Source organism: Nannospalax galili, unplaced genomic scaffold, assembly GCF_000622305.1.
Source record: "Nannospalax galili isolate Female #2095 unplaced genomic scaffold, S.galili_v1.0 scaffold418, whole genome shotgun sequence".
NCBI classification, from domain to species: Eukaryota; Metazoa; Chordata; class Mammalia; order Rodentia; family Spalacidae; genus Nannospalax; species Nannospalax galili.
The window spans coordinates 15,549-39,144 of record NW_008342003.1 but is presented as its reverse complement, the minus strand read 5'-3'; the positions used below and the strand labels follow the sequence as shown (position 1 = coordinate 39,144).

Genomic DNA, 23,596 nt, shown 5'->3' with positions numbered 1-23,596 from the left:
GGTCACCTGTCCTCTTGATCAAGGAGGCCAACGAGACCCCACCAGATGGACCTGAACCAGTGTCCAGTCTACAAAGAGGAGGGTCAACACAGAGGAATCATTTCCTCCATGCTTCCAAGCGAAGCCAGCCATGGTCGAGTAGGACCTTTGACTTATCTTCACATAGGTGGAACTGGTAAAAGAAAGGAGCCAGGGGTTCCTCCCACACCCATGTGACCCCTAAGGAACAGATCCTCAAATGACCCTAAGAGTGAAAATAAATGGGTTTATCTGGGCCAATTGTATGGCCTTAATCACCCAAAAGGAAAGTATAACCAAAGATTAAAGGGGCCAATATAATGTTTTAAGAGTCCATATGTATAGCTAAAGGCTACATAACTAGCAACAATGCCAGATAGGAGATACCTTCTTTTGAGTTGTTGGCCAGGGTGGCCCAAGGGATTCCCAGATAGTAAGCCAGCAAAAAATTGAGAAAATAAACAGTAGACCCCAATCTTATCTAAAGGAATACTGACAACTGATTGCTGCTAGATGAGGAACAGCTGACCTCCCTAAAACAAAGACCTCTAGATAGGCTGACTAGATTCACCAGAAGGGCAAGTAGTGGGGAATGGCTGGGGGTGCCGACAATACAGCAGACAGTAACAGGGATATCAGAGTATAAGGGTTCTAGTTGGGGGAGAGAGGCTATGGAAGGGTGCCATCTGGGAAGTGGGTACATAGTTGAATAAGATGGTTTGGGATGTTCTGTGTGATACACACACACACATACACACAAATCAACAAACTAAAAAAATGTATTATGTTTGAGGAGGAAGCATAAAAATTTACATCATGTTAATTAGTAGAGGTGATAAACATTATCATTGAAAATTACCCGATGACTTTATAGACACACACAGGCACCAAGGATCTGAGTGCAACTGATTATGACTAGGAATAATCAGATACAAACAGATTAGAGATGCATGCACCAACATCTCAGTGTTAGTGGCAAACACAATAAGTCTTTCTGTAAGAAACAGTATATTTTAAAATGAAATGGAGATCTTTTTTAAAGGTTAAAAATTCATCCAATTTTATGTCTTACAGGGCTTAATACTGTGTTCAATATTGTATAACTGTATTAATTCAACAGTGAACCTAAAAATTTACAGCCATTTGTGAAAGAGCTGTATCCTTGCTCTGGAGCGTGTTACTGAATATGTTAAAGCTGTGATGAAATGCTTCCTGTATTTTAAAACTTTTAAAAATTGAACATCATTGTATTTCTTTGTCATCTGGGTTACAACCTCAGTGATCTATGTGAAGAAGGAAAATTTCATATCAAGTTCTAAACCTGTACTTTCCTTTGTCAGGTACAACATCACTCAGGAATGTCAGGAAGGCATCTGAGGGCTCCAACTGCCAGGGCTCTCTAAATTCCACCTGATTCCCGCATTAAAAGCACTAACTAGGAAACACAGCTGTTGGGTGATGGCTGTCAAGCAAACTGCACTGTGAAGCTCAGGGCTTCTAAACTGCAAACAAACGTTCAGCTTCATAAACCTCTTAGGATTATTTATTCATTTTATGGGATATCAGAGTTATATGTGTACAGGGTCCAGAGTGTTATTTCAGGTTGTGTATAAAATGTGATGATCTTTAGCTCTCCACCTTGCTGATGGCCTCCTGCCAAAACTCTGCATGCATCTCTGAGTAAACACCCCCACTTCAGGGAAAGGTGACATTTTAAGTATTGAAAATAAGATGGGAGTTTAAGTGGAATCTGAGGAGTCAGCAGAATGATATTAAATATATGACCTGAGTCATGAATGAAAAAAACCAATGGGTTATGTTTTAATATTCTTATATTTGCTTTAAAACATACTTCTTCTGTTTTTATATTTGAAGCAATGAACAGGAATGTCCACTAGCTCTGACATTTTGTAAGAAACAAACTAGGAGGGAGACTGTGGCTGGTGTGTGCGGGCACTGAGCCATGGAAACATGGATGTTCTGTGGCTCTCAGGCAGGATGGGCACCTGCACTCTCTCACACCAGGACTATCAGAGTCACAGTCTTCCGGCTGAGAATTCTGTGCACAGTGAAGACTGGGTTCCCTTGGAACGGAAAGAGACATAGGATTTGACTTTTGGTAAAGTGGTTATTTGGGGTTTAAGCTTATTTCTGGAAAATGAAGACTTGCAGTAGTAAGAGCAGTGAGCTCCCGAGTCTGTGACTGAGCAGGGAGAAATTCAACAGGCTGCCACAACACGCTCCCTTAGAAGTGAGTCAGCGGAAATAAAGCTGGGCGAAGCAGGTCTGAAAATACGGCAAACAGCACAGGTAGGACCGAGGAAGGCCCCAGGGCTAGCGATAATTCTTAATTTTAAAATTACCTAAGGATGCATTTAGCACTGGCTTAAAAGTTAAATACTAATGGCTGCTACTGAAAATATGCAAATTACCAAAAGACTGATTCATATATTCTGATATGCAAATACAGAGAATTAAACAAAGATTCTCATTAGTTTATTCACTTAAAAACATTGCTTTTTTCTAATGAGAGTTCTCCTTTTACAATCTGAAAGTATGGCTAATAACATAGTTTAAAATGAAAACATTATTTTGCATATAATTACGTTCCACTGAATAAAGCTAAAGTTACGTAGACTGAGAATTTGGTTAGTATTTACACTGCTCAACAAAACTAATCTGATACTAGTATTTGGTGCTGTACAGAGCACTGTCCCTCTTTTTTAACCTTTGGTACATGTGCGGTTACAGAGAGCACTGTGTGGAGTAAAAGTGAGAACTAAGGGCTCGGTCTGCTCCACACTGGCCCGTATATGGCTCACCGCTCCCTAAAGAACAAATATAGACACAAACGAGTTCTCAAAGAAGCAGTGCGTGTGCTTTGAAACACCCATCTCCCTTTTACCCACTTTCTCTTTCAAAAACCCCTTTCTTCTGTGTTGCTGTCTATAGTGTCCATCTCACTTATGTTTTTCTGAACTTTTCTACAGATGGTACTAACCTCTGTTTTCATGTTGGTCTCCCATAAGAATTCACAGTGGGGGTCTTTTAAGCACTACATTTTAGAAATGAAGAGTTCAAAGAGTCACCCACTAACATGTAAGGCTTCAGGAATGCAACCCAAGGACAAGAACACGTGACCTCCAGACCATATTGGTTCCTAACTGTTAGAGACCGTGTTCTTCTGTATCTGTTCCCGATACTTTCAGTAGGTAATAGATACATATTACTATTTATTAAATTAGCATTAGCGGCTGATGTAGGTCTACATAAATGGCCTTTTGAAGCTGCAACATTCCATAATGACAATACAGCAAAGAATGGGTTGGTTTGCTCTTGAAAACAGAGTCTGTTACCCTAAAAGCAAACATGTATCATCTCAGTTATTTTAGTAACTATGCTGCAGTCCTGTGTGGAATCAGTTAAGGAAAGACAACTTCCTCTTCTAATGAAAACCTTAGTTTTAACAAGAGGGTTTCGTACTTTATACGCTTTTACTCTTTTTCCAACTTTGGCTAATAGGTTTGAAAATCTGACTCTTTCCATGGTCTTTCGTAGACATGTCATGTGTAATTTCTTAACATTTTTAAAAGGCAACCAAGGGAATGATCTCTAGCTGAGTCTTCCTGTCCAGGTTGAAAACAGACGCCCATAGAGACCCTCACATTCTCCCTTGCTGGCCCTTCCTGAGCTCCAGCTTGGGAGGTCAGACAGCCCAGCTCTGCAAGAAAAGTCACGTAAGGGGCTGGAGATATGTCTTAGGAGTTAAGAGCACAGGCTGCCCCTGCAGAGAACCTGAGTTCAATTCCCAGCACCCACACGGCAGTTAACAACTGTCCATGACTCCAGTTCCAAGGGATCCAATGCCTTCTTCTGACCTCTGTGGGCATTACACAACATGGGTGTGCTTACACACATGCAGGCAATACACTCATACACATAAAAAAATGAAAATAATAAATATTTTTAAAACAGTAAAGTCACATTAACTAAGGACCAGCTGCAACCCTCCCCCCGTCTCCTCTTACCCCAGCCATGAGGCAAGATGGCTACACAGCATTCACCACTAGCCTTCAGGCCAGGAGCCTGTGAACTCTCTGAGCGCATCACCAGGAACTGAGCACTATGGAAAGGAGACAACTGTCCCCTCTGTCTCTAGAGCACAGGACAGTACTTGGGATACAGACGGCAATCAGTGAATCACTGTTGGATTAACTAAGGACTTCAGTAGATTTTCTTCCTTCCAAATTTAATACCAGCCATCCACGAGGAAAAGCTGAGGCAACTTGGGCCACGTCCCCCTGTGACAGGCAACTTTACAATCAGCTGACTCTGGGCCAGCTGAATGGCTCAGCAGGCAGAGGTGCTGCCGCCAATCCTGATGACCTGTGTTCGATCCCTGGGTCTCACGTGGTGGAAAGAGAGAACCCACTCCCTCTGACCTCTACATATGTACCATGGCACATGTATGTATGCACATACACACAATAAATACAGGAATAAAGTAATAAAAAAATTAAGGGGCTATTAAGAGTTGTGAGCCCTAGCCCTGGCTTCAGGGGGAGGGAGAGTCCATTTCCTTCAAGGGTGTGTCTCCTGGTAGGTTGACCATGCTCTGGTGGATGGCCTACACCCAGGAGTATATGGGCAGTACAAAGTGGACTCGATGGGTCATTAGGAAAAAGAGGTCACAAAGTTGGGGGTAGGGAGGAGGGGTGGATCTGGGAGGAATCGGGGAGAAGCAGAGGTGAGTCTGATCAAATTACATTGAGATTCTCAGAGAATTAACAAAAGTATTAAGAAAGAAAAAATGAGACAGGTGGGTCTTATTTTCTCAGTGTCCCTACATGTATCATGTATGTATTATGTATGCATTATGCATGCATTATACATGTACTATGTGTGTACTATGTGTCTCTTATGCATGTACATAATCAGTGTCTCTTGGCCAATTCACTCCTGTCTACAGACTTTCACAGTAACAGTCTCCTCAGAGTGCAGCCGGTGACTACCTGTGGGATAATGGCTGGAGTGCCTGCCCCTCCTCCTCTGCCCTACTTCCCAAAACATGTCAGCTCTGAGCTCCCACATGGACTTATAACACCAAGACCCAGTGCAGCTGTCTCAACAAGTCCCGTCCACTACTCATGCCCACCCTGAACTGCTTTTGAACTTCTCCTACCCAGCCGGCACTTCACAAAGGACAGAGGAGACAAAAGACCCCTGCGCCTGTCACTGCTCATCAGCGCGAAGCTCTGACCCTTTTGTATTCTCTGTGTGCTGAGTGCCCACTTAATGGTTAGTGTGGGAGAGCGATCTAGACCCGATTTCTTCAAATGACAAGTAGTAGGAGACAAAAGACCCCTGCGCCTGTCACTGCTCATCAGCGCGAAGCTCTGATCCCTTTTGTATTCTCTGTGTGCTGAGTGCCCACTTAATGGTTAGTGTGTGAGAGCGATCTAGACCCGATTTCTTCAAATGACAAGTAGCGGCTCATTAGGGTTATGGTATCAGTGTTCAGACTCTGAGGACGTTGGTTTTCCCCGACCTTGGACTGGAACAGACAACAGAATGGTTTTTATTCAACCTTTCACTAGTATCAGTCCTAATGATTAGTGATCTCACTAATATAGGTTTCAGTGATTGTCAAAATGTGTGTAGGAAGTGTATGCACGCAGCTACACAAACACGTATATACACATGTGTACATATATGCATATACATATACATGCACACACATACATACACACACATATATATGCCCACACATATACATACACACATGGACGCATATATACATGCATACACGCATATACATACATACACATATACATGTATATGTACATACACATATACACACGTACACATATACATACATGTATACATACACATATACACACGTACACATATAAATACATGTATACATACACACATACACGTATACATGCATGTATACATACACACATATACATACATACACATATACATGCATGCACACATACACATCCATACGTACACATGTGCATTCAATTACACATGTGTGCATGTATACATGTGTGCATGCATACACACATATGTACATGCATACATACATGTGTGCACATATATACATGTATGAATACACGGATATACATACATACACATATACATACATGTACACACACACTTGTTTCTTCTATAAAACAGTCTCCTTTCTAGTACGGGCTGCAGTTGGGAAAGTTCAAGTGCCACGGGAAACCACAGAGCAGGTGGAGTACCTGTCGTGGGGAGGGTGGAGGGATGAGTCTCATATTTCTGACAACAAAGTAAGTGCCACAAAACAGATGTGGACAGACGAATGGAAAGGAAGACTGGGCTCCTGGGCTGCACGTGAGGGACGCAGGAGACAGAACACAGCATGCGCACTCTGCCTGCTGTTTCAAGGTCTCTGGAGAACTCTGTGATTAACTGTCACCCTTCCAGTGTTCAACTGTTCAGCTTCCCCACAACAATGACTCCAGCTGAAAAAACTTTATCTTCTGATCTGAATCCCATAAACTCCCACTGGAGGAGCTGGGGGCAGACACGCCTTAAACCCAACACCTGCAGGAGTTCACATCAACAGGGCATTCGCTCCCAAGCACTAAGTCCAAGGACGGCTCTTCACTGACCTGGGCTGCTGGCTAGCCTAACTGCACGTGACTTTTTTTCCAGATCAATGTTATGCAAGATTTTTCCTATCCGGGTTTCCTCGTTGTCAAGGAGATTCTCTAAGTAACACCTACAGCTCGTCTGCACCCGCGGCCGTTAGTGGGAAAGAGAGAGAGTCCTATGTAAAAGTTAAGTCAGTCCTGTGGCAAGCATCATTTGATGGTCTATATCCCTCTAGCCTATTTTACATCACACTTATGACACGGCTGGCTTCATTTGCATAGACTTTTGAACCCAGGATGTGCAGGTTCACTGTGTCCTCATCCTGAACCTATTTTTCACTCTGGGTGCATTTCCTCCTGGTGTGGGGCTGTGTGCAGGAGACTCAAAGTGCCATAGGGGTGTGTGTGTGTGTCTGTGTGTGTGTGTAGGCTCTGCTCTGAGACAGGGTTTTTCTATATTGCCCAGGCTGGCCCCGGACTCATGGCACTTTCCAAGTGCTGAGATGACAAGTGAGCACCACCACCCAGCTCGGCAGAAACTTTCCAGAGTGTAAACTACTACATTCCATGGTGTGTTGGTGTATGTGCTTAACTAAGGGGAGCATTTTTATATTTTAAAAACATGGATACCAACAACATACATGCTATGAACTAGAATGTAAGATGTGCTTTATTTTTATTTTATGTGTATATGTTTTGCCTGCATGTATGTAAGCATACGACATGCATACCTGGCGCCCGCAGAGGCCAGAAGAGGGCATCAGATCCCCTGGAACTGCAGTTACGAACAGCTGTTAGCTGCCGTGTGGGTACTGGGAACTGATCCTAGGTCTACAGCACTCAGTGCTCTGAACCACTGAGCCATCTCTCCGGCCCCAAAATGCACTTTTTAAAAGCAGAGCATTCAGGGGATGCTCTGCTGGGGTCAGTCACATGGAGTGCTGCCACACAACCCCAGGGCTTTGAGCTCGTTTATCTTCTGCTATTTGGATGGCTGCTGTAGTTTGGATAAGAGTCTCTCCAGGGCCTGTGTGGTAAAAGCTTGGTCTCCATCTTGGAGCTTTGGGAGGTGGTGGAACCTTTAAGTGGTGGGCCTAGTCTTCAGGTTACCCGGTGTGTCCTTCCACACAGAGGAGCCCAGCCCTCCCCTCTGCCTCCTTCCCACTTCTGAGCAATGGAGTGAAGATGGCTTCACTCTGTCTTCTATGCCGAGCTGCCTCACCACAGGCCTCAGTGCTCGTGGACTGAGCCCTTCACAACTGGGAGCCAAAGAAAGCTTTTGGCCACAGGAGGTGATTGTCTCAGGAATCTACTAACAGGATGGGAAGGTGGCTAACAGACTGGCTGGGGGAACACGGAGAACACCCCTGTACCATTACCGCCAAAGACTGGAAGCGTCTGTGGTTCACTCTCGTCACACAGGGAGGCCTTTCGACCTGGAAGAGTACTTAACAAATATTCAAAGTTCCTGGGGTGCTGGCCAGTGTGCTAGATTACAGGGCTACAGCGCAAACCTAGACAGTTCAGTCAGAGTCTGCGCCTGGTCAGAATTGCAAATCTGCTTCATCATCAACTCTAAGTCACATGCTTTACCTCAGGAGGCAGGCATATCACACTGAACAGTATGCCCTCAAGGATGCTTTCTCAGAGACACAAAAAATAACACCAACTTGAGGCCTCTCTTAGCCACACTTGCTTTATCCTAGGATTTCTCTCCAATTTAATTTTCTTGAAGAAATGATCCTTATAAACTCTGAGTATTGAGATCAATTTAGCATCCAAAGCCCTTTAGAGCTTCTCTTGGCTCACAGCCTCGGTTCCCAGGAAGCCAGTGACACCTCAGGTCCTTCACCCTGTGCATCTGAGGCACACACAGAAGAGCGGGGAACACAGAGAGTCTGGGACAGCCCAGGACCGTCCTACACTCACCTCACCTTACAGAACAGCCTGTGGAAGGCCAGCCAGTGCCACCCAGACCCCTCAGCCAGGCGATGGCCTTTACAGTCCCACAACTACAGAGACCAGACTGAGCAAGAAACAAATAAAGGCCATCCAAGCCTGGCGCACCAGGACCGCCAACCAACCCATCCAAGCCTGGCGCACCAGGACCACCAACCAACCCATCCAAGCCTGGCGCACCAGGACCGCCAACCAACCCATCCAAGCCTGGCGCACCAGGACCGCCAACCAACACTGTCAAAAAAGGAAACATTTCTCTTAACTTCTCTCCACCTTCCAAGATTTCTATTGTTTCTCAGGATAGTTTTTGTATGTTTTTCTTCTAGATAAAAACCAGGTGACTTGAAGACTTTCTTAAGGATAAACTATGACTTAATAGTCCCCATGGAATCACAAGTCCCAATGTGTTCCATTCTAAGTGGAAAACCAGACTGAGCATGGGTTACGGTTGAGACGGGGCTGTGTGAAAAGACGTGGGGTGAAGCAAGGCCACTGGGGGACAATGTCACACCCCAAGACCGAGCTTGAACACCAGCCTGCACTGGGGCACTCCTGCCCCTTGCCCTTCACTGTGTTCGTAGCTGGGGATGGGAGTGCCTTAGTTCGAATGCCCACATACTTCCCCTTCAGTCCCTTTTCCCATAAGACTTTCTTCAAATACTTTTATGGACAAGATTGCTACTGTTTCTACCTATGTTTTACATGTGACATTTAAAAAGTCAGTCAAATGCACTTCTAATAGTCTCCTCTACAAACGAGAAGAACAATTCTAGGTTATACAGATAAATGAGACCTAGTAAAACTTTAAATGTTTAAACCGTAACTCCAAAAACATATCTTTATCATCAAATATCGGTAAATTATAAAGTATATGAACAGGGTGAATAGATTCATCTCCACTTACCACACGTCCTGGGGGAGATTCAAAGTTATGCTGCCTTTGATTTCATCCCGAAAACACATGTAGCCTAACGTGGCCAGGCTGACATACAGAACGGTCACAATGGCCATACCGATGTTCAGCGCCTGGGGGAAGCGCTTAGACTCCTTCATCTGGTTTTCCAGTGGAAGGACCTACGAGGAGAGGACACTGTTTGAAAGAAACATGACCCAAACCCTTGTAACACAGCGTCTCTCCCATAGGCAAGTCGGCCTCTGTGATCTATGTGAGGATCTTTCAGAACAATTTACATGAGCTATGACAGATGTGTGTGCACACATACACTGTGTTCTCACATGTATGCACGTGTACATATGGAGTTTTCCCCTATCACTCAACTCTCCTCTTATTTTCTGAGACGGTCTCTCCCGGAGCCTGGAACTCACCAATTCAGCTAGACTGGCTGGCCGGGGAGCTCCAGAGATTTGCCTGACCCCATCTCCCTAGCACTGGGATTATAGACCCACCAGTGACTCAGGTTTTTACACGGGTGCTGGGCATCATGTTAGTGTGTCGAGCATTTTACCAAGTGACCCATCTTCCCAGTTCCTGGCTGTATAGTTTTTTGTTTTGTTTTTTACATTACACATTTAGAAATTCTTTTTAAAAAATTGAAAATCACCTCTAGGCAGGCAAACTTGCCAGCTTTATTTTTTAGCATGACTTTTCCTTTTAGATACTTTCAGATTTACAAAATAAAATCCTAAAGAAAACACAGAGTTCCCTCATGTCCCTGAAACTGCTTCCCTGTGATTACCATTTTATTTTTTTAAATATTTTATTTATTCTTTGTATTTGAGTGCATGCGTGAATTGCCTGCATGTATGTAAGCACAGGCATGTCATGCAATGCCTGCAGAGGACAGAAGAGGGTGTCAGATCCCCTGGAACTGGAGTTACAGACAGTTGTTAGTTGCCATGTGGGTACTGGGATTCGAACCCACGTCCTCTGCAAGAGCAGCCAGTGCTCTTAACCGCTGAACCATCTCTCCAGCCCTTTGTTACCATTTGTTACTTATATTACCACTTGTTACAACTGTGGGCCAACACTGGCCAGCAGTGACTAAACTCCAAACTCCATTTGGACTTCATTAGTTTATTCATTATTCATTAATGAATTTCCCATCTCACGGTCTGTCCAGGACGTCACCCTGCTTCCTCAGTCTGCTCTGGTCTGTGTAGGTTCTCAGTTTCTCCTTGCTGTCCATTACCCTGATTTGTCTGAGCTCTGCACAATGTCCCTCTACTGGGCTTGATCTAAGGCCTTCCTGTGACTAGATGGGGGCTGCGTGCTTAGAGAAGGGATGCCACACAGGGAAGGCCCTCTCACCACATGTCCCATCAGGTGACGTTCATCCTGACCCTGCTGTAAAGCCACCATCCTTCCTTCCACCCGGCCCGCCTCTCTAACTCCAGCCCACACTCGGAGGACTGAGTGAGGGTCAGCCACACATCCTGAAGCAGGAGGCTCTGCTGGGAGCTCTGCCTACAGTCATTTGTTCAATCGTTGATTTCGCTGTGGACGTCTGTAGACCGCACACAGAGTTACAACCCAATGTTCTATCACTCACTCCGCTCCGGCCGTGCTCACTGCGACGCGTCAAGGTGTATCTGTGTCCCTCGTGAGGCTCCCCTCACGTTCTGGTCCTCACAGAGCTCCACACTCGTCTTGATGCCATGGCATCAGCCCTCACCAGGTACTTTTCTCCACAGAACTTGGTTCTTTGCTATTAAGATCTGGGTGCGCTATGTTTCAGGAGAAACATCAAGGAAAAGGACACATGCATGGGGCATGCACGTACACACACCCATAGTTTTATAGTCTATACACATATCCTCCTGTCTCTACAGCCTGTCCACTTTCATAAGACCAATAAGGACACGCACACACGCACAGGACATGCATATGCACACACCCATAGCGCTCTCGCTCTCTCTCTCTCTCTCTCTCTCTCTCTCTCTCTCCCCATACACACACACACCCTCCTGTAACTCCAGTCTTTCCACTTTGATAAGAACTTTTAAATTTTTTAAGCTAATCATCCAAGAGCCCCGTGGTGTGATAACTTGGAAGACACCAGGGTAACGGTAGCGAGCATTCAGAGTGGGTCGGTGTGGAAGGGATTGTTCTGAGTCCTGCAGGCTACATCCCAGCATCCTGAGAAGACCCTGGTGAGATAATAGCTCTATCTCCCCACCTTTCCACATGAGTCTGTTTGCTGTGGAAACATTAAGCACAGCAGAGAACAGTGTGCCATGCTTCAGACCAGACCTGAAACATGGGCTGCCATCAGGACACTTCCCCAGGGTCCTACGGGTCACCAGCACTGGGAGCGTTTCACATAAACTGCCTCTATGGGGCTGACTTCAGAGTAGGGATAAGGGATCAGCATGCCTGAATGGGAAGCCAAGGACAGACTTAGGAATTCATCCAACGAATCAAATATAAACCACTGAAAGTGAAGCTGAAAGACTGTGTTGAGTGGTTGAGTGTGTATGTGTGTGGGTGCACAAATGTGTGCAGAGGTGAAGCAGGAGGAGGAAGGGACCTTTGGAAAAGGAGGAAGCGACTCGAGAGGACAAGAGAGGCTCACAGACACGTGGCAGAAAAGCAGAGGATAGACCATCTGCAGGAGAAAGGGGACCAGCAAAACGGGGTGGGGGCCAGCATGGGCAAACGAGAGCCACATGTGTGATCAACACATTCAGAACCTCAAGATGAAACCCTTCAAACTGTGTCCTCACCGAGGCAAAGTCTACAAATTAAAGACAGAAAGAAACGAGGCAATGACAAAATGGAGCTGGGTTTTGAGTGGGACAGCACACGTTGGACTTCAGAGCTGTTCAATGTCAGAGAAACAGCACTTAGATGAGTGTCCGATAATAAAGATCCCAGAACTGACTAGAGACGGGACCTGAAATCAGTTGTAGCTGCATAGAAGGTGCTGAGAATTTCTAAGAATCTGTGAGGATTCTCCAACAGAGAACCAGACAGCCACGTGACGGGGGTAAGGTTTCTCTGAGGTCCAGTCTGTCTGAATTCACAGGGAGAGGTGCTGAAAGTGCTTTTGTCCTGATACCAAACCATCAGATGGTAAAACATAAGCCTCAAAGAAAGCAGACATCAATATTCTAATTTCCTAAAGTCTGCAAATTCCAGGCCATAAATAAACTGGAAGTATTTGAATAGAAATACTTAAAATCCAGGAATCTGGGGCTGGAGAGATGGCTCAGTGGTTAAGAGCACTGGCTGTTCTTGCAGGAGACCTGGGTTCGAATCCCAGCACCTACACGGCAGCTAACAACTGTCCATAACTCCAGTTCCGGGGATCCAGGCACCTCTTCTGTCCTCCGCAGGCATTGCACAACATGGGTGCATGTACCTACATGCAGGCAATACATGCATACACATAAAATAAAAATAACAAATAAAATATTTTTTTAAAAAGATCCAGGAGTCCTTGGGATGTGTCTTGGTGTTAGCAAACACAATATGCACAAATCTAAAAGGAGTACTATATTTGACCTTCACATAACAATAACTTTATAATTATTTCTATACCCTTGAAATAATTTAGTTTATAAAATGTCATGTTTGGACCAGTAAGTTAGCTCAGTGGGTAAAAGCACTTGACAGGCCTTGATGACCTGTGTTCCCTGGAAACCATAAAACCCAGATGTGGTGGTTCACATCTGTAATTCCAGCACTCCTATGACAAGATGAGAACTTTCTAGAAGCTCACGGGACAGCTAGGCTGGAGTACACAGAGCAGCAGAAATGAGAGAGACCTGCTTCAACAAGGTAGAAGAGAGCAGACCCCTGGAAGGCATCCTCTGACCTCTACCTGACCACCACGGGATGCACATGCGTGCACACACAGTTCTTTAATGTGGTGGTTTGGGCCATGCTTGAACATGTGGGATAGAGATTTGAAGAAGTCATCCTGAATTTTATATATAATTATGCTATATAATTTTATATGTATCTGAAGCTGTGTGACAATCAAAAGGATTTCAGTATACTACTCTAAATTTTGTGCAGCTTTGAAATATTCCACAATAAAATGCTAAAAATCTAGTCTAATATCTTCTTTTGACTTATAAAGAAAAAGAATTAGAGAGCTTAAGTAATCTGTAAAGATCAAGCTACTGGTTAGTGCAAGAAATAATCCCTCACTCAAGTCACGTTCTATGAATAAAGGAAACACAAAAGGAAATTGAATATCTCTGTAGAGTTTGACTAGATAAAAATTTGTGTTGACTTAAGAGTTTAAAAAATAAGTAAAGGCACTGGGTGTGGTGGTACATGCCTTTAATCCCAACACTCAGAGGCAGGCTGACCTCTGTAAGATCAAGGCCAGCCTGGTCTACATAGTGCATTCCAGGCCAGCTGGGACTACAGGGAGACCCTGTCGCAAAAGAAACCAGGAAGAGGAAAAGCTAATTCTTACCACTCCGATGCCTTCGAAAGCAAACACAGCGGTACCAAAAAACAGTGGGTATTTCTTCCAGCCGGCTACAATGGGAAGGTTGTGGGGATCTGGCATGTTCTGCAACAGGAAGGGAAGAAAACCAGGTCACAGCATTATCTGTGTAAATAAGCTAAAAGAAAAGAGCATTCCCACATTTTCCTGAGCTCCACAGAACAACTGGGTGACGGAAGTGAGCATGTATTTCCACAGACACTTCAGCATCCTGTGTAAGTGAAGCAAGGCTGTTAGATGTAACTGTGAGGCAACTGTTTCCCTCACGCCCACACATTCCTGCCGAGCACCTGTGCCCACCATCAAGTCCCAGGCAGTGGGCGTGGGGGGCCTCCTGCCACATGGGACTTCACAGGAGTGCTGGAGCCAGAGCCCACAGTCACTGCTGTGACCACTGGTCTCACTCTTCAGCTCCCTGAGACAGCTGGCTCGTGACTTTGGCTGTCTACTATCCTGGCTGCTCCGGATGTCCCCTGGTTTTAGTCTGCGCTCTGATATGACAACCCCTATTCCTTATCTGTAGATAATCTCTCTGTCCTTGGCTGCTTGGTACTGTGGTTCCTTCCTCTCTGCAGACACAACAAGCACAGACCTCTGACTCCATGACCCTCTCCTGCAGACACCTCAACGCTTACTTCCCACCGCCCTCTTCTCTGTCTTCCTAACCTAAAGCAGAATTCAAGTCTCAGGGCAGAGTGTAAGCGAGCTTTAGTGTGCAGCCACGTGGCTAATTTGGGGGACACAGAGACTGAGAACAACTGAGGCATTTGCAGAATTTCACAAAGATGGTGTTTGGCAGCAGGAGTGAGGGTCAGGCCAAGAAGGTCATGGAAGGTTCCTGATCATCTGGTACCGCCAAATCGCTTCTCAGGACAGCAAGACGCCATGTTCCTCCCTCTCCTCAGGAATCTACATTTTCTGTGCCCAGCTCTGGGGCCATGAGCCCCAGGGACAGTTATGGGATCTCCTTCCTCTTCCCCTGTACTCATGTGTGATGAGAGAGAATACAGGTTTGAGAATCCAGAGAGAGGAAAAACAGAACAGACCCACTGTGAACGTTTGTAATGAACTGTTAATGGAAATTTGACCATTGTCTTAGAAGTAATATATTCGACAGATTAGATCAGCAGAGAATAAAACAAGTATTCTCAACATTGGGGTCACTGGCCCTTCAGAAACTGGGTTAAAAATTCTAAGTGGCCAGGAGCGCACGCCTTTAATCCCAGCACCCGGGAGGCAGGTGGAGAGGAGGGGGGAGGGGGAGGGGGAGGAGGCGGCAACAATGAGGGACAGAGACATCAGGTCCCACGACTGCACGGTCTGCACAGAAAGGAATTGTAGACTTGTCTTGTGGCAGTGGAAGGTAATTGTGTGCATCAAATAAAAGTTTACAAGTGAAAGAAACTTTATCAACCCTCTCCCCACAAGGCTCAGGGAACACTGTGGAAGCGAGAAGAGCCAGAAGATGAGAGAGAGATGCTTTTGCTGCTCCTGCAAAGGACTTGGATTCAATTCCCATCAACCACATGGCAGCTAACAGCCACCTGGACCTGCAGTTCCAGGGGATCTGATGCCCTCTTCTGACCTCCATGGATACTACATGCATGTGGTACACTTATATACATATAGGCAAAACACATAAAATATAAATAAAATTAAAAATAATTTCTAAAAGAGTCAGTGGGGCTGGAAAGGTGGCTCAGCAGTTAGGAGCACGGGCGACTCTTGCAGAGGACCTGGGTTCAGTTCCCAGCAATCACATGGCAGCTTGAAACCACATGTAACTCCAGCTCCAGGGGATCTGTCGCCCTCTTCTGGCCTCTGTGGGCACTGTATAACACAGGTGCATTCATAAACAAGTCCAAAAATCTTTTTAAATACACAAGAGCCAGAGGAAGGGGAGAGAGCTGTGCTGTGCCCTGTTCTAGACAGGCCTGGCTATCCTACCATGAGCACAGCTTGCAGCTGTGGTTACTGGCACAAGATGAAGCCAGCCTAAATCTGGCATAGATGGGGAGGTGCTCTATCCCACTCCTTACTGAGGAGTGACTGACAGTTGAGAGCTGCTAGGGGACGAAAAAAAAATCTCCTTCTTTGAGGGTGTGCCAGCGGTAGCCTTCCCACAGTCTGTGGATGGCCAATGTACATATGGACAGCACTGAGTGGACTTAATGGATTCTCAAAGAAGAAAAAGAAGAGGAGGAGGAGAACATGAAGCTGAGGGGGACGTCCTGAGGGGTAAAGGGAGAGAGAGGCAGAGGGGAGAAACTGGGCCAAAAGTATGACGCAGGTTTCACTGTAGACATATGTGAGAATTTCATGAATAAAAAAGGTTTTTTTAAAGACATGAAAGAAAATTACAGAACTACACACATCCCCATCCCTTGTGACTGCCTCAAAGGTTAAAGACACAAACAAAACACTGAGTTGGTTCATGAACGGCTCTGTACTAAAAGCAAGACCCTAAATCTCACAAGAGCCCTAACAGGGAAGGTATTACCATGTGTAACCCAGAGGGAGATTACTCATTCCTCAGAAATATGGGTGCTGGGCACCCTGGGAAGAGGGGTGGAGCCAGCCACCAGAGGAGCTGCACGATTGGAGGATTGGGGGGTGGGGTGCTGTGGCTCCAGGGGGAGACCAGGAAGTATGGCTCCTATGGGGCGTGGGAGTGAGCCGGGCACTCACAGACCATGGGGAGAGACTGTGCGCCCAAGGAGTCTGCTGGCGGGGCTTGATGAAAAGCCATCTCTTTGTAAGTCCTCCCTCCCTGTCATGTAAACCATGCGAAACCCAAGATAAAAATGTGTTATGCTGGTTTTGTCCATCCACGTCAGGACCATGAGACCCTGAGTGAGTAAGGGCGGGTCAAACAGAGAGCAGGAAGGGGAACATTTAGTGCACACCCTGTTTGAAAGTCTGAAGGCAAATTCCACAGCATTTCACCAAGTAAGCCAGACCCAACCGAAGAACTCCTATTGCTGGGGCTGCTGCGATGCTCTGCTCAGCAGTAAAGAGCACAGACTGCCCTTGTGGGAAGCCAGGTTCAGTTCCCAGCACCCACAGCTTACAGCCAGCTGTCACTCCAGTTCCAGGGTATCCAACACCCTCTTCTGACCTCCATAGGCATTGCACACATGACGTATTTACATACAGAAGCAAAACACACACAAAATAAATACAAATACATTTTTAAAGCACTTGTCATGTCTGCAGCACTTTCATCAGTAACGGGATCCCCCAGAGGGAAATCAACATTTGCTGCCTGTCTGCTGTGTGCCACAGACACGGTACCGGCCTCTCCGTGTCATTACTGTCACCTCCAAGGTACAGAGAAGCTCTACCCACGTGGGAAACTCACGACAGTCAAAACATCCTTACCCTGAGCACATACTGGTATATAATCACGAGACTGGCAGCCATGGAAACGTTGGCAAGGAACGAGAGTACAAAGAGATTCTTCAGCTCACGAATGAAGACCAGGAGAATCAGGAAGGGAAGAGAGCAGAGCATGTAGACCCTGAGGTCCACACTTCTTCTCTCGCAGGGGTGGGTCGGATCTGTGCTGTTGGAAACAAACACTTTGCTCTCCAAGAATCCTTCATGAACCTGCACACAATCACCAGGAGGGAAGGAGGAAAGCATCCATCAACTTACAGTCACGAAAGAGACGAAATCACAATCTACACCCACTACGATAAATCGTGACATTCTTGATAATAAATAAAATACATCTCTGAGAGCAAGGATCTGACTGCCAATTCTGACTCTCGTCAGCGCAGAGCAGAGCACGTTTTACCCTCTTACCGTGACTGCATCCTTCCCCACTCTGCATGACCACACATACTAGTCTATCCTTTTGAACCCTTACAGAGTTTCAGAGAGGAAGATTAGGAAGAGCTACCAACCAAAGACAGACCCTCCAGAAGCACCCAGCGTCTTTGTCCACACCAACTGGCACGGGGCTTCGTAGGACCCAGCACAGCCGTATGTAGCCACATAGCAGACTGCCACATCTGACTGAAAAACCAACTCGGAGGCCGTGAGTAAGGGAGCAGCAAGCCCACCCTCCGTGTGGAGTGGGTCGAGGCAGTTTCCCTTCCTTTCTGTATGACTCTGGCCTCACAACCAGAGAAAATACTCACCTGTTTTACATTCTCGGCTAAGAAGACAATGTAAACACTGCAGAATCCCAGCTGTGTGACCACCAGAAAAAAGTCGACCACGGTCCTAAAGAAACAGCCCCACAAGGGGGTGTCAGTGGGCGCCACGAGGCCATCAGGCAGTTTCCCAGTTAAAATATCCTGTGTGTGAAGTGCAGACACGTCTGCATGTTGGACTTGGAACAAGGAGTTAGCACTGTAGCTGGTCCCCTGCCGACTGCCCTCTACCCCAGAAAACAGTGGCAGAGTGTGGAAATCAGAACCTAAAGCTGTCTGTCTACAAAGATTATTTATATTTTAGGTCCCCACAACCTTATACTTTTATTTATGTCTTATCAGATTAAAATAATTTAAATTACTGAAACTTCAACCAACGTATAGACATTAGAAAGCAGGGACGGCCTCACCGTCCCCAGGCTGCCTGTCTCTGCAGACAACTCCAAGGGCTGGCCTCCATGGCGAAGCTCACAGTGTCACTGTACCCCAGCGATGACTTCTTAAACCTGCAATACACACCAAGAAAATCATGAAGTTGGTCCATAAGGCCATCCATGAAAAGAACACCGAAAAAATAGAGATTTGTGAACTCAGGACTATACAACCAGATTCGTGCTCAACTGCAAAAATGTGTGTGCTCACACGCACGTGTATGCTCACATGCACGCTTGTGAAACTTTACATTGTCATCTGTGCTTTCCACCAGCACACTGATTTCCGTCTGCTGCTCAAGTTTATCTATCTGTAGAGTTCAGACAACTCAGCACTGGGACCTCATTAATTTAAATACTTCAAATGCCTGAAAGTATCGACTGTATTGCTCATATCAAGACTTCTACTGTTGCGACCGCGCAGGGCAATACATCTGCGTGGGGCTCTGCTACAGCTTCATAGAGACTGTCTTAATCTTCAGAACAGCGCCAGGAACTGAATGTCACTTCCCCACTCTCTCACTCTTTCTTCTCTTGGGCATGGTCTTTAGACATTATCAAGGATGTAACCAGCCTTAAGAACATTCAGGAGTTGAAACTAGAATACTGGTCTACCATATATGAACAACTTTTTAAAGGCTGACTTATGGTCCAACACAAGCATCTCTTGATTCAAAACTAAAAAGGGATGTATTATTTCACTGACAGTCTATCAACACAATAATAAACCATCACCAAAGGCCTTCTGCCCCAAGCTGAGCTGGAACTGGAATTAATGAATTAAAACCTGGGGCCACCACTTCAAGCATATCCCTCCTCAGTTCCTTGAAATCTTCCTGAGTTTTCCCTCTTTTGCCAAACAAAAGAACCCATGCCATCTCTCTCATAGGATGCCTTTTAAAAGTGCAGTCACGGGATGGCAAGACAGTAAAGCACTTGCCACACAAGCCCAGAGATCTGAGCACAATCCCAGAACCCACATAAAGTGGAAGGAGAGAACCGACTTCACAAAGTTGTCCTCTGACCTCCACATGTGTGCTATGGCATGCACACACACACACCATACATACATACAATAATAGGAAGTTAATTTTAAAAAGAAAGTAGTCATGTTATCACACCCATAAGATCCTCATGTGTGGGTTAACCAATCACACAGAGAAAATGCATGAAAAAGTATGTCCATGTTGAACATACACAACTTTATTTTTCCTGTATTTTTTGGTAAACATCAAATACTAACTATGTGTGTAGCATTTATATTGATAGGTTACAGTAACTGAAGATGGTGCAGAGGTGACTTGAATATCTGCAGATTTTCTAATCACTAGGAGTCCTGGGATCAATCCTCCTACACCTCAAGGGATGACAGTGTGAGCAGATCCTGAAAGCATCTGACCTTATGAAACACTGCCCTTCCCATGGTCATTACCTTGGCCGTGTCTATACACAGGTGACAGGAAATACAACCCACAGTTGCAAAGCACAATAGGTACAAGGGACAATGATGCTCTAAATAAATACCAAATTTTACAATAAATCAAATAGACTTAACAAATCCACATTTACCTCTGACATAGAAAGTGACTGCAACGTACCAATATGTGCATACAGTGGACGGAAATAATTCCTATAAACACAAGGCTGATTGGTCCAAGCTGCGGAGAGGAAAATGTGTAAGTAAAGCTTAAATATTCATTTAAAAACTTGAGTAAGCTTATAAATAATGAGTCAAGGGAGAAATCATCTACAGTGAAAAAATGTTTGGACACAGTAATTAAATATCACATGTATGAGGGAAAATCAGAAAATCTGTTACAGAAAGGATCTCAGGAGAGAGTCACACAACCACACTATCCTCCCTGCTTGGGGACTGAGCCTGTGTTACAGAGAACACACAATCAGCAAAGAGGATGGAATGCAATGTCATATCTATGGGATGACACGTCTGTGGCATCGGCAACCCACTGTCTTCATGTGGACCTCCCACCACTCTGCAGATGAGAGACAATCCCAGCATCCTACAGTCCACTCTGAGAACCTGCATACACCGGGAACTGAGCTTGGAAAAACTGTGCTTCAAAACATGGTAGATGAAGATTTCCAGGTGTTTACTTGCCAAAATTAAAGCAAAGCTTGGGGTTGCCCCAAGTTCAGGGACTAGTACCCACGCTTTCTTACAATAATCAGACATTTACAGCCTAATTACCATACAGGAGGGCAGTTAGAGGAAGGTGACAGCTGAAAACCCTCTATAGAAACTAACCCATTTAAAACAGTAAGCACTGAGTGGGGAGGTGCACACCTTCAGTCTCGGCACTGGGGAGGCAGCAGACAGATCTCTGTGAGTTCCAGGCCAGCCTGGGCTACACAGTGAGACACTATCTCAATAAAGAAAAGAAAAAGAAAAGAAAGATAAAACAGTTAAACATGATTTCATTACTTCATCGATGAATTCTCCTCATCGGAGTTCCCTAATGTGATAATTACAGAAGCTATCTCTAACACTGCTGTAATGTTTGTTTTAAAAAGATATTTCTACTCAGTTCTCATCTATTCTCTTAAAGTATGAAAGCTGTGTGCACATTCATTCTAAGTCTGAAAAACTAACAGCTTCACCACAGAAACAACCTGTTCTATTTGCTGCTTTGAGCACAGCCCTTAAGTGCCAGATGACCTAAAAGAGTAAGACAGAACTGTGTCTGGAAAGTCAAGAACTGCCTTAGAAGAGCTTTTGGGTTTTGTTAAATGCTACAAATAAGTAATTGTGTAGAAATTAAAACACAGTGATTCTCACTTAGGGTGAGGTGTGGCTCTCAGACCTCACATGGTCCTGTCAGTATGACAGCCAATGGCATCTGGATGTCACCTGACCAGGTCATGTCTGATGAGTCACTATGCCTCAGATGGAGAGTTCCAGGGGCCTTACCACGATGCCTGCATTCTTTATTGCCAAGGGCAGTCCTAAAAGGCCAGTCCCAATGTTCCCTTTAAGAAGATGCATCAGTGTTTGCAGAAATCTGAAAAGTAAAAATGGTAAGATTTAAACAGCCTCGAACAAAAACATTAAATCACATGACAGTGATGTTATTATTAGAAGGCACCTAAGTAACAAACCAAATAACCATCCCCAGCAGGTGGGAAGTCACTCTCTGTCCAGGTCATCTTCAGTTTGTAAAAGGCAACTATAGGGCCAGGCTTGGTGGCGCATGCCTGGGGAGGCAGAGGCAGGAGGATCTCTGTGAGTTCAAGGCCAGCCTGGTCTACATAGTGAGTTCCAGGCCAGCTGGGGCTACAGGGAGACCCTGCCTCAAAAAGTCAAAAAAAAAAAAAAAAAGGCAAATATAGAGAATTATAGAAATTAAGTGAAATTGAATGAAAGCATTTTGCATACAGTAATATGTAATATAGTAAAGTAATATAAAAGTGCAAGTCTTAAAACTACCCTCAGGTAAAATAACCATTTTGAACATAGTGAATTCCTCAGCACCTGACCCTAGAGCAGTTTCCGGGAGCTCAGAGACGTTCTCCTGACCAAGAAGAAATTAACTAAATTAGGAAGGAGAACCCAAAATCCAAACTCATGTCACAAATATTGGTGCCTAAAATTATTTCTTTTTGAGTTTATATTATTTTGATCAAAGTTCAGGTCAATGTGCTTCATCAGTAAATTGCTATTAAAGTAAGAAACTGATCATCGTAAAACAGCAAAAACGGGTTCGGGCCCATTCTGCGCTCTTCACCCCCATGGTGGCCTACCTCCTCCAAGGCCATTCCCCTTGAGGCCTTTGACAGCTGTCTTCCCTGGAACTCCGCCATCCTACTCTGATCCCTAATGGCCCTCCTCTTCCTGGAGACTACAGGCTTCTTGGACGAACCTCACATCTTAATCTTTTCAATCATTTTGTGTTTCTGTCATATCAGACTGCAAACTGAAAGCTGAGAGAAAAGGGGCCACGACCCCCGCACTCACGAAATCCCATGCTGGCCCCCGAGCTGGTAGTGCTTCTGCGCCGGCAGGAGCTCCTGCTCCTGTTCCTCGTCTGACGAACCGTCGAAATCCTGCTCATCTATTAAGGGCCTCATCACGTCCATGTCTGCAAACAGAAACAGAGGCAGAGCTGCTACGAATGAGCTCTTAAATGTCAGGCTGGTGGGGTGGCTCGGCCCGCTCAGGTATGCGGACTTCCCACTCTTAGACACCCAGGTAGCAGCCAGGCAGGCATGGTGGCCTCCTGTCACCCAAGCACTCGGGGCACAGGGACAAGTGGCAAGCCGGCTAGCCAGACTAGCTAGATTTGACAAACTGTGAATTCAGCGAGAGACCTTAGGCAGAGGCAGGTGGATCTCTGTGAGTTCAAGGCCAGCCTGGTATCCATAGCGAATCCAGGCCAGCTGGGGCTGCAGGGAGACCCTGTCACAAAAAAAAAAAAAGAGAGAGACCTTATCTCTATAAATAAGGCAGCGAGAAACCAAGGATGACCCAATGACAGCTTCAGGTCTCCACACACATGTGCATGTGCCCCCAACACACACAGGCACACTCATGTGCACACATACATGAATGCATACACACACACAGAGGCAGAGGAAATGTCACCTATACTTATTTCAGTCTGAGTAACTTAGTTCCACAAAGCCACTCGGGTCTTGACACATTCAAAAGGAAACCAGACTTTCTGTATATTCTGTTTGAATTATGCAGTACAGAGTTTAACGTAAAGAATAGTTATTTTATCTGCACGAGGCTTTCAGTAAATAATCATAGAATTACAAGGTGAGAAATGTGAATAATCAAATATATTTTCATCTCTGGTCAACTTCAAATCATGCCATGTAGGTGACTGACAATCATGTTCTTAAATGCTTGAAGAAAACCACAGCCATTCCAATATTATTCTTTCTAACGATGTTAGATTCTTTCTAACAATGTTACAGCATGATCCTGCTCCTTTTAAAGAGAAAGATATCAG

The 23,596-nt window shown here is 45.2% G+C and overlaps 1 protein-coding gene across 2 annotated transcripts in view; it reads right to left on the bottom strand.

The window, feature by feature from the left end:
* The window catches only part of Slc36a4 (solute carrier family 36 member 4), a 32,910-nt gene extending 10,192 nt beyond the window's left edge, over positions 1-22,718 (bottom strand). Inside the window, exons 1-8 of one of the 2 annotated variants that reach the window (XM_017799267.2) lie at positions 22,597-22,718; positions 21,553-21,643; positions 20,193-20,281; positions 18,603-18,698; positions 18,178-18,262; positions 17,414-17,641; positions 14,000-14,098; positions 9,514-9,683 (exon numbers count right to left, since the gene is read on the bottom strand). In XM_017799267.2, the coding sequence (XP_017654756.1) occupies positions 9,514-9,683; positions 14,000-14,098; positions 17,414-17,641; positions 18,178-18,262; positions 18,603-18,698; positions 20,193-20,281; positions 21,553-21,643; positions 22,597-22,718 (980 nt within the window). Of the gene's footprint in view, positions 1-9,513; positions 9,684-13,999; positions 14,099-17,413; positions 17,642-18,177; positions 18,263-18,602; positions 18,699-20,192; positions 20,282-21,552; positions 21,644-22,596 lie in introns of those variants that run through there. The other variant, XM_017799268.2, reaches the window with a different exon arrangement.
* Positions 22,719-23,596: the final 878 nt, after the last annotated feature.